The following is an 18066-nucleotide window of genomic DNA, read 5'->3' on the forward strand; positions in this document are numbered from 1 at the left end:
CTTAAGCACTGAATGGCTGACAGTGCCCCAGTACTTGGCGTTATAGGCGAATTTTCATGAATCAATCAATTATCGTGATTCCTAGAAAGTTCAGGTTGTTCAGAATTGATTTTACTGTGCTGACAGATCTCACACAAGACAAATTCTTTGCCACCATGTCTTACATTGCTTAGTAACCGAAGCACATTTCACAACAAAATCGAGTTATTGGCACCTTAACCAATACTGTGATAAGCAAGTCCTTTCTCAGCCTTTGTGTAGGGCTCAGTTAGTTTAGGCTATACGTATTGGAACGTTTTATTTTGAAAAAATATTTATGAAAGCATACCTAGCAGTACTTTTAACAGAGATTTATTATCAGCCCGACCTGTATCAAACACGGAACAAAGAACAGGCAGTATATTAATTACTAGTCGAGAGATGAAAACAAAACAAACATTTGACGTAGTAATTCTTTTGATCCACAAACATTGAGAAACACGAAAAACGAACAGAATTCTAATGACGCAAAGAGAACATCTGCAGACCATTCTTAAATCAGATTAATGGTGTACATGGGATTATTTATTTGGTTGTCTGTTGGAACTTCATCAATATCTCGGAAGTGACTGCGAAATGTCAAGTATACATCAACATCTCGGAAGTTACTGCGAAATGCCCATTCATGAGAACAAGGTTTATGAAATATGCACACCGGCACTGCTAGAAATGTGGAAGTCTTTCATGAAGGCTGTTCAGACGAAATGTTTACTTTTAGTGTTCCTTATGCAGGAAATTAATCCCACGATTCATTTCATATCAAGGAAAGTAATGTGAAATTGCTCGTCGAACATACGTAGCAAGATAGCAACCTAAAAGATACCTTTAGCTACCGAATCGAAACAGATGTTCCTTTTGGTTGTTCATTTAATCCCACATCATATGACACTTTACAATGACAGCACTTCATAAGAAGCAAATTAGTTCATTGCTTTCTATTGCCATTCCCAGTGATAACATGAACTTTTTGCTAATTCGATATGGTACTTTGAACGTTAAATCGTTGTACGCACTAGTGCTGTTTTCAACACCTTCGAGGTGTACTATGAAGTGGTAAATGGATTTTCGAAAATACCTATGTCATTTTTTACTATGCAGAATAGCAATGTTGTAGATGGTAGAAAGAAATTCTGCAAGTAAAATGTTATAATGCTGCACACAGTAAATCTGTTGTGTCTGTGTGTCATTCAAATGTTTGTTCGCTTTTTTTTTCAGAGAAATTCGAATGACCCATTTCTTTTAAAAATGTCAAAATTAAAGAAGAATCTGGATCACGGTTTGAAAACGTTCAATTATCAATGTTACAGTATTTTTTCATCGTGTAGTGTAAAACTGTAAAATATATGACGAATTAGTAACATGATAATCGCCATGTTCACTAGTTACATTGGTCCTTGTACACTGTTCGAGAAAAATTTCCTTTCCTTTATCACTGAAAGCACACTAGCACGCATGCACGCTTTCTGAATTTCTTTCGTTCCAGTGTTCAAGAGTTAAGTAAGGGTTTCTTTCCTTTAAATGCCTCTTGCAGTTTTCAAGACTGGCATTTCGCTACATCATTTTTGTCCATTTTATGATCCTTTTACGAGTGCTTAAAACTCGCCATTAAACGTGAAGGTAAATTCTGAATTAGCGAGAAAGGGGTATGTAAGCGACGAGCTCAGCCTCTGTTTGTTGTCTCGAATCATTTATGTTTTCGTTTTCATATGGTCGTCTGTTTGCCTGCGTATTACGTAATATTATTGTGGTAGGTTATTTGCTGAGGACGTTTTATCCAATTTTGGGAAATAAACTGCTCTTCTGTGTCGGGATGCGAATTTGCGTCAGAAAGTGTAGCAGTCCTGTGAGATGCAACGCTTGTATAATACATATTTTATTTCCGATGTGGCTCTGTCAGAGTCGAATATTCGGACCTTCGTAAGTTGGCGATGTTTAATTCCGTAACAAATTTGCATCACCCGAGAAGTGGTACTGTGAGTGTACAACCTCCACCGGAAACATTGAAGGTGAAAACTGCTTTTCCTCACTTTAAAACTTTTAAGAAAAACCTCGTATTTAATGTTCTTTAATAGCATGACCCTCTCGGAAATTAAAGTTACAACTCTCATAAGTTTTAGAATTATTTTGGTTGTGAAACAGTTATACAAAGCTAATTAGTCCCGAGTCATGTGAGGCCGTGTGGCCAAGCTAATGTCAAATTATTTAAGGAGTATTCATAACATAATAGTGGCAGTCTTATTGTTATTGTGATAGACAGCCACCATTGTCTTTATGATCAGTTTCATTGGCCCGCATAGAGGAGCTGTTTTATTTCTGTTGGCAGCTATTGAATGCTTGAACAAAAATTATGTTGCTTGTATGTACATTAACTGATTACAGTAAGATGTGGTTTTATATTTGCGATTGTTGTATTTCTTGGGCAGTGTTCTCTTTCTCTCTCTCTCTCTCTCTCTCTCTCTCTCTCTCTCTCTCTCTCTCTCTCTCTCAAAAGACGAAGAAACAAAGCTCCTGTTAAAATCAAGTAAAGTATTAGTGATTAATTTTATTAGCTTTGATGTAATAATTTTTTGTCCTGTATTTTATTTCCAGCAGTTTGTGCTTTTTTCAGTAACCAATTTTTCTAATAATTATTTTTTCTATTCCTTCACAGGATTTAGAAGAGGAAACCCAATGATGCGTGTTTTGGCCGTGACCTTGGGCAGGTCACTGAGACCAAGGCACAACAATGACCAAGACAATCAGAGGTCATCCTCCACCAACCGGAAAGAGGCTGCTTCCCACAGCCTCCTCATATCGTCGACGGCGAGAGAGAAACCTCTCAATAAATGTCGAGAGCGAGACGCAAATAGCGTCAGGAAAGACGTGCCACGCAATGCGCAGCCTCAGTATTCCCACCGCCCATCGATATCTCAAGTTCCATCCGACAGGGAGAAAAGGGTTCCTACCACCAATTCGACGTTTAACAAAGACAGCAGGGACTCTACGAGGTCTACGAAGTCCCTTATTTCCTCGAAAGATGGGAGGGAATCCTCTGGGAGTGTCATGCGTGCAAAAGGGTCCTGCGGAGAACCTAAAATGATTAGCAAACCCGTAGAATCCTTTGGGATTCTCTTACCCAACCAGGGCAATGAAGCCAAATCGGCGCGGGTGGCCAGAATACCCAGGGAGACAATGTGTGCCCATCGGAGCAAATTAGTCCGGAATTCCTCACTTAGCAAATGGAGAGCCAAGTTCCGAAGGCAGCCAACGAACTCTGATGCCGCCGTTGAGACGGACACAGAGCAGTTGCTGGACGATTCAGAAGAAGGCGATAAACCAAACCGCATTACTAACCGTAAAGACATTTTGGTCAACCATAAAGTTAATGAAAGGAACGTCATTGACTATCGATCAGAACCCTCCTCCAGCAGTACCTGTAGTAGCAGTGGTAGCAGTAGTAAGAACAGCAGCAGTTATGGTAGCGTCATCCACCAGATCCAAACCAAAGGCTTTCAAAAACCTGAACCAAAGAAGAAGTCGAGCCCTTCCTCCTCCCTTCGAAAAGAGGTGGGTGGATGGGTGTCCAAAGTTAAACATGATGAAAGCTCTTGGTCCATCGTGCCCCCTCCTCCAAGGTGTCTCACACCCCACCGAGCATACCCTCATAGAGAACTCGCCCCTTGGGTGGAACCGGCGCATAAAACTAATAACGAAAACCCCTATTACTTGAACATGGGCGGCAGGCCGACCGTGCTCTCGAGTAGCAACAACCATATCAATAGCATCAGCAGCAGCAGCAGTAACAATAACAACAACAACAACAGCGCCAGAGCCTCCACCGCCATCAATGGTGGTCCGGCGTCTTTGCCCTACCTGCGACCTCACCCTCAAACGCCCACCTGTTCACTGACGCCGCATTCTGAGTCGCTTCTCGGCTCCTGGCCTCGGCCTTCCAGAACCAATGGCGTCGTGGCAGGGGAGAGGGACAATGCAGCCAGAACTCAGGGGATTCCCGGGGCACAGTGTGTGGCACAGGGGAACAATAACAACGGCAATAACAACAATAGCAACAAAAGCAACAGCAGCAAGCTTAACACGACCAGCAATAGCTCCGGAGTGCATCCGTCCCAGACTAATGGCTGTTATTCTCATTTTGGTACATTCCCACGAAGACGCCCTGTCCATAAAGGTAAGGAAGGGGGAAGGGGCCCCCCAGGCATTCTTCTAATGCATCTGACCGTCTCATTTTTGTTAATGCTTATTTGGTTGTTGGTGTTTATGACTTTCCTAAGTTGTTTTTCTTCATTCTTCCGTCGCTGCTTCACATTTTCAAAAGCTTCCTGTCTAGAACGCATTGTATTGTGTCTGTTTATGGCAACGTCGTATGCCGTTATCAATTTGTAATGTAAAAAGTTCTGGCATGTTACCAGATAAATTTTTGGAGTGCATGCAGTTATGCGTTGAGTGAACTGTATAGATTTTCCCTGTGATTAGATTTTCTGTAGTTTTTTTCGCTGGTAAAGTTTTATATATATATTTATTTATTTATTTATTTATATATATATGTATATATATAAATATATGTACATACATCTTTCAAGTTAAGGCATTGCTATGTTATGCAGATGTTTCTCATTTCTGAACCTAGCTGTGTAGAGCCTTAATAGGCAAGCCATTATTCTATATCCACATGAATTGGATTCACCGTAGGTGGTCATAATAGCAAAATTTTTCACCGGGCATCAATTTTCCTTGCCTCCATAACCTACCCCCAGCACCATTTCCTTCTCAACGCCCCCCCCCCGCTCCCCCATCCCACCACTTCCTCCTCCTCCTCCTCCTCTTCCCATCCGCTTGCCCTCCAACTTAAGCTAATTAATATTCCGTCCTGATTGCTGAAACACGAACGCGCTTTCGTATCGCATAGGATAATTTGCGATGCTTTACAGCGCATTCGTTTTGCACACTCGGATGCTGTCACGTAAGCAACACGGCGCGTTTCATTATGACGGACCAAATTCCTGGTTTAGGGTCAACTACTTCTTTAGGAGAGTAAGAAAGAAAGCAGCACGCTCGCACTTCTCCGAGGCTGTAGAATGTTTGTGTTCGTGCTTTTTTGGCAAAGTTGATCCTGCCTACTACTGCTAATTTACTTCTGCAGTTTTTTGTATTAATAATAGTAATAGAATTTGACTACTGTTATCATTATTATTATTTTATCACTCTAACTCGAAATTTCTTTATTATTAATTATTAAGGTTCTGGTTTAAAAAGCGAATATTATCAGCATTTCGCTTAACCTCCAGTCCGCTGTATACATGCCTTTTTTTAATGAGTCCAATTTGATAAGGCTTTAACAGTACGAATTCTTCAGTACATTTATGGTGAGGAAGATACGCTTGGAGAAGGAATTAGATAATTTATAAATGCATTTATGGAAAATTATATTTTCTCTCTGCCTCAAGCCATGTACTCGCTTGTTTTGAACGAGGTATCGATAACTTTGTAATCACTGTTGCCTATATGTTCTTGGTTTTCCAAGAAGCATAAATGCTTGTGGGGCAGCTTATGACTATTTCACTATCGTGAGTCAAAGACCGAAACTAGTGTCATATATAAGTCGTGAAAACCATCCAACTCATCCGACATATTGGTAACACTGTTGTGAGAAACTTGCCATCTCTTTCTTTCCGTTTGGTGGTGAAAATTTTCGTTTTTTTTTTTTTTTTTTTTTTTTTTTTGTTCTTACGAGCTGGGAAATATAATTTCCTTAGTCTCCACGGTCTTTGCAAAACATTGGAAGGCGTTTGAAAAGGATCTGCCGTTCCTTGTGTCAACAACGGCCTTCTGTTCCCACGCTAAATATGGTAAATGCATGTAAGTTGGTACGCACTTTAATTACACATGTGCTTATAGTTTTACATGGTCGTGGTATTGGCCAGTACCATGACTGTTCGCAAGAACTCATTCAAAAACTATAAACTCATAAATAATTAAAGCACGTACAAACTTACATTTAAGATCTTCAAATTATCTACCCAAATATTGAAGAGCGTCTACAGCACGTCTGCCCACCCTCTTCCGTGTATAATGCATCTTCCGCCTTTCTTACATGCACTCTTGTGGTTTCCATTTCATTCTTAAACGTTTGCCACTCATGCAATCCAGCACTTGTCAAATTTCAGTCTCCTCTTCTTCCTGGACTAGATTATGTTATTTTCACCAACAATTCTTACATTTTTTGTATATTGCCAAACCATCTCAAGGCTTATTTCTCTTTTATTATTTATGCCAACTTTTCCACATCTGCTGAACTCATTCTCCCTTGCATCCCCTTTTTGTACTCTAGATTTTCTCCTCATTCTACTACCAAATGCGTGTTTGCAATCTTCTTCCAGCTACGAATGTTTCCCTTCTTTTAGCTAGTCGATGCAACGTTTTTGCGGTTTCACTAGTGAACTCACACTCGGTCATAATCATTTCACTTTCCATTCACTTCAACTGAGCCGTGTCAAGGTTAATAAGGCTTTTAGATATCTGACTGAATAGGGTTTAAGTTCACTGATTAAACAGTTGGGCTAGGTTCAGGTCTTAGGCATGAACATAGTTATATTCTAGATTGCAAAGTACGTGGTCAGAGATATTAAAAGGACAAACTGTGGCCTAAAATCAATTGCTAGTCTGCAAAAACAGCTACCAAAGCTCAGCCAAGTCAGAAAATGACCTGCGACGATGTTGCCTCCGTCAGCAGGACATGAATGAAACATTTAACCAAGTTTCTTCATTAGGCATCGCTGTCGTGCTTGTTACGGCACAGTCGTAAGAATTGGAGCGATGATCTACGCTGTCAGTGCTCTCTCTTTAGTAGTGAATCCTGGCAGATTAGTTGACAAAAAATCAAAGTACCATTAAAATTATTTATATAGTTGGGAAGGGCACAGGCAAGAACATCTGCTATTGCTATTGAAAGCAAGGTAAAGAGAGCCTTGATTGAAAGTGCATCAGAGGTTCTTATAAAATAGCCTAAAACTCTCAGCGAACACCAGCACTGTGTTCTACTGTAAAAAAAAAAAAGGTCGGACAACTGCACTGAGACATAATAGTAACTTAGAATACTATTGTACAGGAACTTCGTGCCATGTTGCCTACTTAGGTGCACTACGCAACAGAAGGATCTTATCCCAATACCTTGAAGCACAAGCATTTCCAAGGTCTCTGTCAGGTACGATTTTAATCTACTTGCCCGCTGAAAACTACTAATAATGTGAGGACTACAAGCAAAGGTGTGGATCCTGTTTTATTCAGACTTTAAGAGAGCGACTTGAACAATTTGCCAAAGAACTCACTGGATGTGAACGCAAAAAGGAGCAACTGCTGTCTGGCACATGAAAGGAGGCAGTATATTAACTGAATGTAAAAAAATAAATTAATTTCCAGCATTCATATACAAGCAAATGCGGCGAAATCCACTCTCCCAGGTAAGGCTGCCGACATCATACGTGTAGCTGACCAATCATCAGTTCAACTTCAGCGATGATTTCCAATAGGAATTGGTTGGCGTCAAGGCAGCTAAGGTTGCGTGTACTGTGACTAAACAAATATACGAGTAATTGTGAATATGATTGTCTAGAATAAAGGAACCGATATCAAACAAATATACGAGTAGCTGAATGATTGTCTAGAATAAAGGAACCGATATCAACCAATTAAAACCACATCTGTAATTTTTTTTTGTCTTCGAATGAATAACAATCGTCACAAAGATTTGGCGAATACTCAGCATTTCTAATTTTATGAGTAGAACATCAACAGTGAAAGCTATTTTGTTTGGGAAAAAATCTCTCTATCACGAGAGTTCATAAATGTTCTAACAGTTATATTATTGTGGACCCTTTAGAACAGAAAGCTATTTTACTTTGACTTCTAATTTGAAGCAACAACGAATTATAATTTTTTTTTTTGGTAAATCCCTTTAATAATTGCGACCAGATTATTTTTAGTTTTTTCAGTTCCCGTGTTTTAAGAAACATTAATTTAATAGGAAACTGATTGATTGATTGAGTAAAGATTGAGTTATTAATTTAGTAGGAAACTGATTGATTGATTGAGTAAAGATTGCGTTACAAAGTTTATTTTAAACAGTAATGATAACTTCCAGTGAAAGAAAGTGGGCATATTTGGTATTGCATATTAGCAGCGTGTTGCAAGTTTTTACATCTTTGCAATCATATGCTTTTGTTGCAGCATCCAATATGGCTACAAGACCAATCTTGTGATATGTTTGTCTAACGTTGCCTTTGTGGAAAATATGCTCGCCAGCATGAGTATTCTGATGCGTTGGCTCCAGATTATATCTCAAAACGTAGTGACCGGCCATGGTGTGGTTTACCCACTCCGATTGTGTGTGTGTGTGTGTGTGTGTGTGTTGTGTGTGTGTGAGTGTGTATGTGTGTTGTGTAGTAAAGCTTGTTGGCTACCATGACCGTGTTGGTTGGGAATCTTCTTGTGTCAACATCATTAAATTCTTGACCAAACCTTACCCTCTCTCTCTCTCTCTCTCTCTCTCTCTCTCTCTCTCTCTCTCTCTCTCTCTCTCTCTCTTTCGACTCCAAACATCTACCCCCATCCCCCCTTCCCCACCCTCTTCTTCTTTTAGAGACGTTCTCGACACATATGCCGAGTCATCGACAAATCCTTGAGAAACAGCCTCAGGAATCATTGTTGTCATTTCCTCTCTCTCTCTCTCTCTCTCTCTCTCTCTCTCTCTCTCTCTCTCTCTCTCTCTCTCTCTCTCTCTCTCATCAATCTTTAACGCAAATTCCTGAGAAAATGTTTCGGTTGTTATTATTGCTGAGTAATATTTTGCTTAAGGTTTACTTGTAAAAGTAACCCTCATTGTGTATGCTTAGGTATCAACACATTTGTACTATTGTTGAGCCACAGTTATCGTTTAATAACCTTAATTTTTGTGTACGTAAATGATTCTACATAAGACACTTGCAGGCATATAGGATTCATTTTCATATATATATATATATATATATATATATATATATATATATATATATATATATATATATATATATATATATATATATATACACACACACACATATATATATATATATATATATATATATATATATATATATATATATATATATATATATATATATATATATATATATACATACACATATATATATATATATATATATGTGTGTGTGTGTGTGTGTGAGTGTGTGTATTATATTTGGGTGCATGTATGTAGCATTTGTGTATGTAATATATATACACACTCATAGGCATACGAGACTCATTTCCAGCGCAGCTAGAGAGAGAGAGAGAGAGAGAGAGAGAGAGAGAGAGAGAGAGAGAGGGGACCCATTAAAGAAAATTTAAGGTGGAGGAGACGCATTTATCATTGGATAATGAAGAGGGGATTAAAGAACGGGGGATGGGAGCTGAGGGGCTTCGTAATTTATGAGGTGGACACTTGCATTGTCATTATCCTTTAGGAGTTAATTCCTAGGCGCTGTCTAACTCCTCAAGCAGTGGGGTTTGGTAGATGACACGCACGGCGAGGACATTAACGAGGGGAGGGGAATGGGGGTGGAGAAAGGGGCGCTTGAAACGGGATGGAATTTCATTTTGTCCGCAGTTAATGGATTTTAAGATCGTCGATAACATTACGCTTGGAGGTAATTTTTTTTTTCGCTTTCACATAGATTTTCTTGCAGGCTGTAAGAGGTGCAAGTGTGTCACATATCGTGAGGAGTGATGCACTTTTTTCCCCTTCTCGGTACTCGTCTCAGCTATCTAGAGCTATTTATAGACTGGTGTTATGTTAACCTCGCCCTGTGTGCTAGCGAGGGATCTCTCTCGTGTACTGAGCAGCCTGCGTGGGGACTAAGAGAAGTTCTGGAAGTATGAAGTCAATAAAAATCTTTCTTTGATTTTCTCATTTTCGAGGCGGCTCTGCTGTAGCAGTAAACTGTAACTGATGGATTTTTAGATTTTTAGATAAACGTGTGGGTGCTCAAATACTAAATCTTGGCTTCATTGACAGAACGCAATACTCGCAGACCCAATGTTTTGAAGCGAAAGGGGATTTTAGACCCTACCAGAGCAACACACAAACACGCGAACAAACTTACACATACACACACACAGACACACATGTATAGATATTTATGTATGTGTATACCTTATGTTTGTTTATAACTTAACGACGGGAAGAAGAACGGTTCATTTTTATGAAGTTTTAAATGTATAACTATACAAAGGGATTTCGCATCACGCGTCAGTATTCGAGATAAACTGCAGAAATACGGGAAGAGAATGTTAAGATCCTACATGATTTGCTTTTATAGCAAATGCAGCATAGTATGTGGTATCATTATTGTCGCTGATATCACCATGAATGTTTTATGTATATTATGAATTGGTGCATGAATGACGGGACCTCTTACTCGGGTCTGTGTTGTGCCTGCGGCGTCTTGAAAGTTCAACCAATTGCCTTGCGTAGGATGGTGGCCATATAATCATGTTCTCCAAACTTGTATCGTGCCATAGCCTCTGTGCTATAGCCTTACGTAGTATTAATTTTGAGTTAACCTGCTGGAAGGCACAGTCATATCACACATTTCTTTTTTATTCCATTTCATTGCCTTTTTCTCAATGAGTGTGTCAAACAGGCTAATTGAAAAGCAAAGGTAGCTTGGTGAACTATCGAAAAAACGTCACCCTTGCTTAACCTGTTTAGTTCGTTGTTTCATCTCGGAGGGAGGTAGTGCCACCAGCGTATCTCACGCGGTGCACTGTAGGCATTACTTAAGGTTCCTTGCAGCGTCCCCTCGGCCCCTAGCTGCAACCCCTTTCATTCCTTTTACTGTACCTCCCTCCATATTCTCTTTCTTCCTTCCTACTTTCCACCCCCTCCTAACAGTTGTTTTATAGTGCAACTGCGAGGTTTTCCTCCATTTGCATCTTTAAAAACCCCCTTTTTTTCGGTATCCCTTTCAGAGTTGAATGACCTCATGGGTCCGAGCTCTCGGCTTTTGGCCTAAATTTTATATTCCATTCCTTGGTTATTTCAGATCTCTCGTTGTTAGCTTCCTCAGTCGATTTAGCATCAAGTAGGGCGTTTTTTGGCATGCATGGGGCGTAGCGGCTCCACCATGTCGACTTGTTTGCTTGTGGTCTTCATGCTTTTGTATATGTTTTCTCTTTTTTCTCATATAATGCTTCTGCCCTGTGGAAACCTGCTCTGCATGTTAATGTCATTTAGGCCCGTTTTTGAAGAATGGTTGTGCATTTTGAGCAGTATTGTTGATAATAATAATAACGAAAGCTTAGTCCTTAGACACAAGGAGAATGTCATTGTACCCATTCTCACGCTTGTGATATAAACATCAGAATTTGTCCCGAGGATCCCTTTCGTATGTAGATTATGGGTCTGGTCAGTTCATTGGTAGCTTACCTCCAGGAGACACGTCCCCCCTCACCCGAAAACACTTTCTGAAAAGACTGAAGTAAGTCTGAGGAGATCAGTAACAAATAAAAAGGGAAGAAGAGAGCTAACAACATGCAAGAAAAGTGCGGTCGGTTCCTATCATGCATAATGAGAAGACACTCATGGCCGCTTGAATTAAAAGGCAAACAACAGGAAACTTTCACAGTGGTCTTGGAAACCAGCTGAGACTGACCACATCTTTTTAATCTTAGCTTAGCGGAAACATATCAAATAGCATATACAGTATTTTATATATATATATATATATATATATATATATATATATATATATATATATATATATATATATATATATATATATATATGTATGTATGTATGTATGTATGTATGTATGTATGTATGTATGTATATTTTATATATGTAGTTGTATATATAAATATATATATATATATATATATATATATATATATATATATATATATATATATATATAATTTTTTATGCAAATATCAGCAATGTTGGCTTTCCCTGCTTTTCATTGGGGTGATTTTTGTGGTTTGCCATTAACGTAAACTAAAAGAGTTTTATGTTAAAATCATTCGTGATGTTTTAATTTAGTGTTAGCTATTAATGTGTCAAATTTCCCATTAGGCTATCAGGAAGTGCTAGTGGGAGGTACTTTATCTCTCTCCAATCCGCTTTAATTAAGAGAATTCCGGATTCACATCTGGTATGCGTATTCCAAATGGCGAGACATTCTCTCTCTCTCTCTCTCTCTCTCTCTCTCTCTCTCTCTCTCTCTCTCTCTCTCTCTCTCTCTGTGTGTGTGTGTGTGTGTGTGTGTCTGCGTGTGTGAGGTAAGACCGTTTGATTCCTTCATTTTTCTTCTCCAAATCGTATTTTGAAATATTAGAGGAAAAAATTCTTGATTACAGTAGATTCAACCAATATGTATATATGCATATATGTGTGTGTGTGTGTGTGTGTGTGTGTGTGTGTGTGTGTGTGTGTGGGTAAGGCACTACTTGCTTCAGTACCTTCTTACTATCTACCTGTTCTAGTTTGTTAAATTTCCCCTTACAGATCCTCTGTCTCATTGAGTTCAAATAAACAGAGGAGCATTGTGGGCCGTCGAAAGAGTTCTCTTAACTCAGTTGTTACTGTTGCAGGCGCCGCCTTGGACGCTTGAAAAACCCAAACTCATGGCGACCGTCGTCTTGCTTTGTAACCTGGGTACAGTCTGGTAAAAAAAAAAAGAGAGAGAGAGAGAGAGAGAGAGAGAGAGAGAGAGAGAGAGAGAGAGAGAGAGAGAGAGAGAGAGAGAGGATTATCCGGATAACAAGTGAATTTACTGTGAGAGAGTTTATGTTGTAGAACCGAGCTTACTGAGAGAGAGAGAGAGAGAGAGAGAGAGAGAGAGAGAGAGAGAGAGAGAGAGAGAGAGAGAGAGAGAGAGGGGGGGGGCGAGTATTATCTGGATAACGGGGATGAATTTACTGTGAGAAAGAGAGAGAGATTCGGGATTTAGAAATACATTTACAGAGAGAGAGAGAGAGAGAGAGAAAGGTTCAAATTGTAGAAATGAATTTATTGTGAGAGAGAGAGAGAGAGAGAGAGAGAGAGAGAGAGAGAGAGAGAGAGAGAGAGAGAGAGAGAGAGAGAGAGAGAGAGAGATTATCCGAATAACAGAAAGAATTTACTGAGAGAGAGTTCATGTTGTAGAAGTGAGTTTACAGAGAGAGAGAGAGAGAGAGAGAGAGAGAGAGAGAGAGAGAGAGAGAGAGAGAGAGAGAGAAAAGTATCGAAATAACAGGAAGGAGACACACGTCATAAATGTTTCCAGGTAACAGAGGTGAATATTCTAAGGGTAGAGAGACAGACGTGATGGCAAGGGTAAAGAATGAAGTAGGAAATGGAACAAGTGGTGGAACAACTGAAACCAGAGACATAGTAGCAGAAGGAAGGTGAGGAGATGCTGGTGCATTTATGATGAGGGAGAGGAAGAACAGAAAGAGAAGGAGGAAGGAGACGGGCAGGAGGAGGAGGAGGAGGAGGAGGAGAAGGAGGAAGAAGAGGAGGGCGAGGTCAAAGAAATATTCAGCCGAACCCAGAGAGTTTGGGATCCACTTTTTTTGGCGCGGTTAATGGTCCCATTTATTGTCATTATTTACATAAAGCCTCCAGGCGGAGACATCTCTTAGAAGCCCAGCTTCTTCGTCTTCTTTTTCGTCGCCTCCTTCGGTTTTTCTCGTGTCACTGTCATTGTTTGGACTTGGGTTCTCTTCCTTGGATAATGCTCAGCAGTCCTCCTTTATTTCTTTGGTATCTACTACGGAAAATGACCGCGGAAATGACGCTGTTCTTGTAATTGTTGATAATCATTCCGAGTGTATGTCAGTGATTGAATTCAGCTATTATGGCAATTTTTTCATGAGCACTTTATAGACGTCTTCCGTTAATTGCCATGTCATAAAAACAGCGGTGGTAGAAGAAACAAAAACGGCAGCAGAAGAACAGCTATAACCAGTGTTACCGATAAACAGTGGATGTACTCAAGAAGAAGGATCTGTTGCTATCTGTTGCTACTTCGGCATCATCAAAAAGAGCTTTACGGAATAATAAAAAAAAACAATGAAATAAAAATTTTATTCCTTATTGACTTAACAAGGATATCATTCAGTCCATGAGAAAAGGTCGTTGTTTTTATACCAGGTGTTCAGCCATCATTCTGAGCCCGAGAAAAATATTTGAAACAGTATTTCTTAATAAAATCAAAGAAACGTTCATTTCCTTAATCGAAGATCTGCTTCGTTGTTCTGTTTATTCAAGCGCTGTTATTAGCAGGAAACAAACTACTGGGGAAAATTGGCAGACTAATGTTTTGAATAAATTTTACAGAATGTAAAGAAGAGGCAACGTGAAACAATTCTACCTCTTCTCACCTGATTTGCCCTGTTTTATTCTGGTTAATGGATTCTTGAATGACCTTCTGTATTATTGTGAAGTGTCTGGGAAGAGCTTATAACGCCTATAAAATAACAAGATGAATTTGGCAGTGACGCACATACAATGAGAGCAGCAGAACAGGATCCAGTGAGAGTTGCAGATCCTGATCTCAATGAAAGCAACGATTCGAGCTCAGTGAGAGTTAGGGTGAGATCCCGATCTTATGAGATTAAACAATTAGCGTGAAGGGCATATGCGATGCTAAACTTACATTTTTAGTTTTCTGTAGAAGAAAGCTATTGTGCCGGCTTTGTCTGTCCGTCCGCACTTTCTTTCTGTCCGCCCTCAGATCTTAAAAACTACTGAGGCTAGAGGGCTGCAAGTTGGTATGCTGATCGTCCACCCTCCATTCATCAAACTTATCAAATGGCAGTCCTCTAGCCTCAGTAGTTTTTACTGTATTCAAGGTTAAAGTTAAGTCATAATCGTGCGTCTCAGGCAACGATAAAGGACAGGCCACCACCGGCCCTTGGCTAAAGTTTCATGGGCTGCCGCTCATACAGCACTGTACCGAGACCACCGAAAGATGGATCTATCCTCGGCGGCCTTGATTATACGATGTACAGAAAACTCGATTGCGCCGAAGAAACTTGGCGCATTTTTTACTCGTTTCTTTTCATTGGGGAATATCCAAGCAAGTCCTCCTAAGGGAAGGGAGACTGATCGCTTAGATTCTGGCAATGATGAATGATGGGAATTCTTTTGCTCCTGATTCATATCTAGGCATCAGCATTCGCAAACGTTTAAGCATGGTCTGCTTTGGGCCAACGACAAGTCCTTTGATCATTTTTGTGATGAGGAGTTGCAGACATTTCTACTGGGAGAAAACTGTTACGCATGTCTTACAGAGTTATCGGAAAACAGATGTATCAACGGATTTTCATGTAATATATTGGCCACGTAGGGGGTTAGTGCCGTCAGTGCACCTCACGTGGTGCACTGTAGGCAGTACTTGAGGGTCTTTGCAGCGTCCCTTCGACCCCTAGCTGCAACCCCTTTCATTCCTTTTACTGTACCTCCGTCCATATTCTCTTTCTTCCATCTGACTTTCCACCCTCTCTAAAAATTGTTTCGTAATGCAACTGCGAGGTTTTCCTCCTGTTACAACTTTCAAACCTTCCAATTGTCAATTTCCCTTTCAGCGCTGAATGGCCTCATGGGTCTCAGCGCTTGGCCTTTGGCCAGAATTCTCTATTCTATTCTACGCTCTGTAATATTCTGAGAACGCCTGTCAAAACCAGTTGCATGTGTATCCGGTTGTGGATGCGGTTGTATTCCAGAAACCAATCCAGAACTGGATCTGGATTGGGCTGAAAGAAACAGATCATCTTTTCAAAATAATGTTTTCTAACGAGTATCCTCTGTTAGTGAGGATAAACTCAGTGACCAGGTCATTGCACTGGTGTTCTGGTTTTCCTTTTTTTTTTTTTCGAAAGCAATAGCTTTCTGTCTCATATTTCCTAGGGAAGACGGTTGTTTTTTTACATCAAAGATCATTAAGTCGACATTGCTCGTTAATCATGTTTTGTTGGCATTGCTTTGGAGACTACGTTGCCCAAAGAAATGTTCAGAATTTTTGGCGTAGTGAGTTTCTGCCAATACATTGAATGTATAAAGAAAGTCTTGTTTTCAGAGGGAGTGAGTCATGATGCCACTTGAAAGACCGCGTTATGTAAATCATGAAGTTTACGGACCATTTTCTGCGACGAGCAAAATATTTGAAATAACAATTTGCTGAGCATGCCTCCACAAAAAAGGAAAGTCTTGTTGTGAAAGAAGAGACCAGAAAAACCAAATTAATAACAAAACAAGACAGATGAATCACCCGTAAGATCGATAATATGCATAATTTTACAGCAAGATATTTAAAAAAAAGAATAAAAAATATAAACAAATTTTTTCTAGCCGGATTTGAGTAACCGTGCAAAACTTGAGTCCATCGGACAAAGGGAACAGGTCGAAAATTGAGTTACAAGATTTGACTCAAACACAGACAAACAGACGCAGAAGTCAAGTTAAATAAAAGCATGTAAAAAGGTTCAGATCGCTTTAGAGTGCAGTAGCCTAGTATTACAGACTCTCTTCAGTGTCTGACATCGAAATCACAAATACTGCCAAGAGGACAATTCCACAGATATCGAGCAAAGGGAGCGAAGGACCTGTGGTATTAGTTCCACGTTGGACGAGTCGGTATAGTTCTCGACTAGCACTCTGCTGGGCCCGCGTTCGAGTCTCCGGCCGGCCAATGAAGAATTAGAGGAATTTATTTCTGGTGACAGAAATTCATTTCTCGCTGTAATGTGGTTCGGATTCCACAATAAGCTGTAGGTCCCGTTGCTAGGTAACCAGTTGGTTCTTAGCCACGTAAAATAAGTTTAATCCTTCGGGCCAGCCCTAGGAGAGCTGTTAATCAGCTCAGTGGTCTGGTTAAACTAAGATATACTTACTTACTTGGTGCTATGATGACGTGGTCTCACGCAGAGTGCGAAAACTAAGGTTAAGCAAGGTTAGATCTCGGGTACCAGTACAAGTGAACAAGTAAACAATGCGCCGAAGTTTCTTGGGCGCAATCGAGTTTTCTGTACAGCGTATAATGCTGTACGAAACTCTCAGCCACGGACCATGAAACTCTCAGCCGCTGCCCATGAAACTTTCAACCAAGGCCCGGTTGTGGCCTGTGTTGTGGGCACCTATAACGGTGCCAGACGCATGATCATGGCTAACTTTAAACTTAAATAAAATAAAGACTACTGAGGCTAGAGGGCTGCAACTTGGTATGTTTGATGATTGGAGGGGAGATGATCAACATACCAGTTTGCAACCCTCTAGCCTCAGTAGTTTTTAAGATCTGCGGGCGGACAGATAAATAGCCATCTCAAGAGTTTTCTTTTACAGAAAACTGAAAAGGTGCTGCTGGAAGATTCATATTCGTCTTTATTCGTTGGGCAAAATCCAGAGGTCCACAGCGGTCTTGGCAGTCCCTTTCACACGTTTGGGAAAAGGCCCTTGCTGGCATGAACTAGCTTAATCTAACGACAACAACTAATATTGAAACAAGGCTTATAGAAAGTGGCCAAGCAAGGCATATTTCGGGGATGGCCTAAATCAAAATGTTGTTGGGGAAAAGGAAACTATCAGTTCGAGCAATTTTGTCTTGAAGGTAAAGATTCGAGGAGGCCGCGATATCCAGGCAGGAGAGCAGTGTTCCAGGAATGATAGAACTGAAGATCAAGAGCATCGGGTATTAATACCATCATATTGTTGGGTACAGGAAACCTCGTTAAAAGAACTTGGTATCCGGCCAGTTTAGTCGATATATTTTTTGTTTGTACATAAATACATCCATTTTGTATCCCTGTATTTACCTCTTGGTTTTAGAACAAACAAACTTATTTTAAGAATAAATTTAGCAGAGTACGTGTGGCTATACATTTTATTATATATAAGCAAAAAAGGAATGTGCATAAAAGTACGTAAAGCATTCCAGTGGGATGCAAGTACATTCATACATTTGTAACTCCAAGTGAAAGTGAGTAGCTAGTTCAGAGATTTGGCGGCAGCGAGGA

At 40.0% G+C, this 18066-nt stretch overlaps 1 protein-coding gene across 3 annotated transcripts in view; it reads left to right on the forward strand.

The window, feature by feature from the left end:
* dachs (unconventional myosin-IXb-like dachs) overlaps positions 1-18066 on the forward strand; it is a 409496-nt gene that overhangs the window by 83932 nt on the left and 307498 nt on the right. For all 3 annotated transcript variants that reach the window (XM_067111608.1, XM_067111607.1, XM_067111606.1), the window contains exon 2: positions 2690-4207. In XM_067111608.1, coding sequence (XP_066967709.1) covers positions 2710-4207 — 1498 coding nt within the window. In that variant the 5' untranslated portion in view covers positions 2690-2709. The remainder of the gene's footprint in view (positions 1-2689; positions 4208-18066) is intronic.

The sequence above is a fragment of the Macrobrachium rosenbergii genome, chromosome 11 (genome assembly GCF_040412425.1).
Source record: "Macrobrachium rosenbergii isolate ZJJX-2024 chromosome 11, ASM4041242v1, whole genome shotgun sequence".
In the NCBI taxonomy this organism is placed as follows: domain Eukaryota; kingdom Metazoa; phylum Arthropoda; class Malacostraca; order Decapoda; family Palaemonidae; genus Macrobrachium; species Macrobrachium rosenbergii.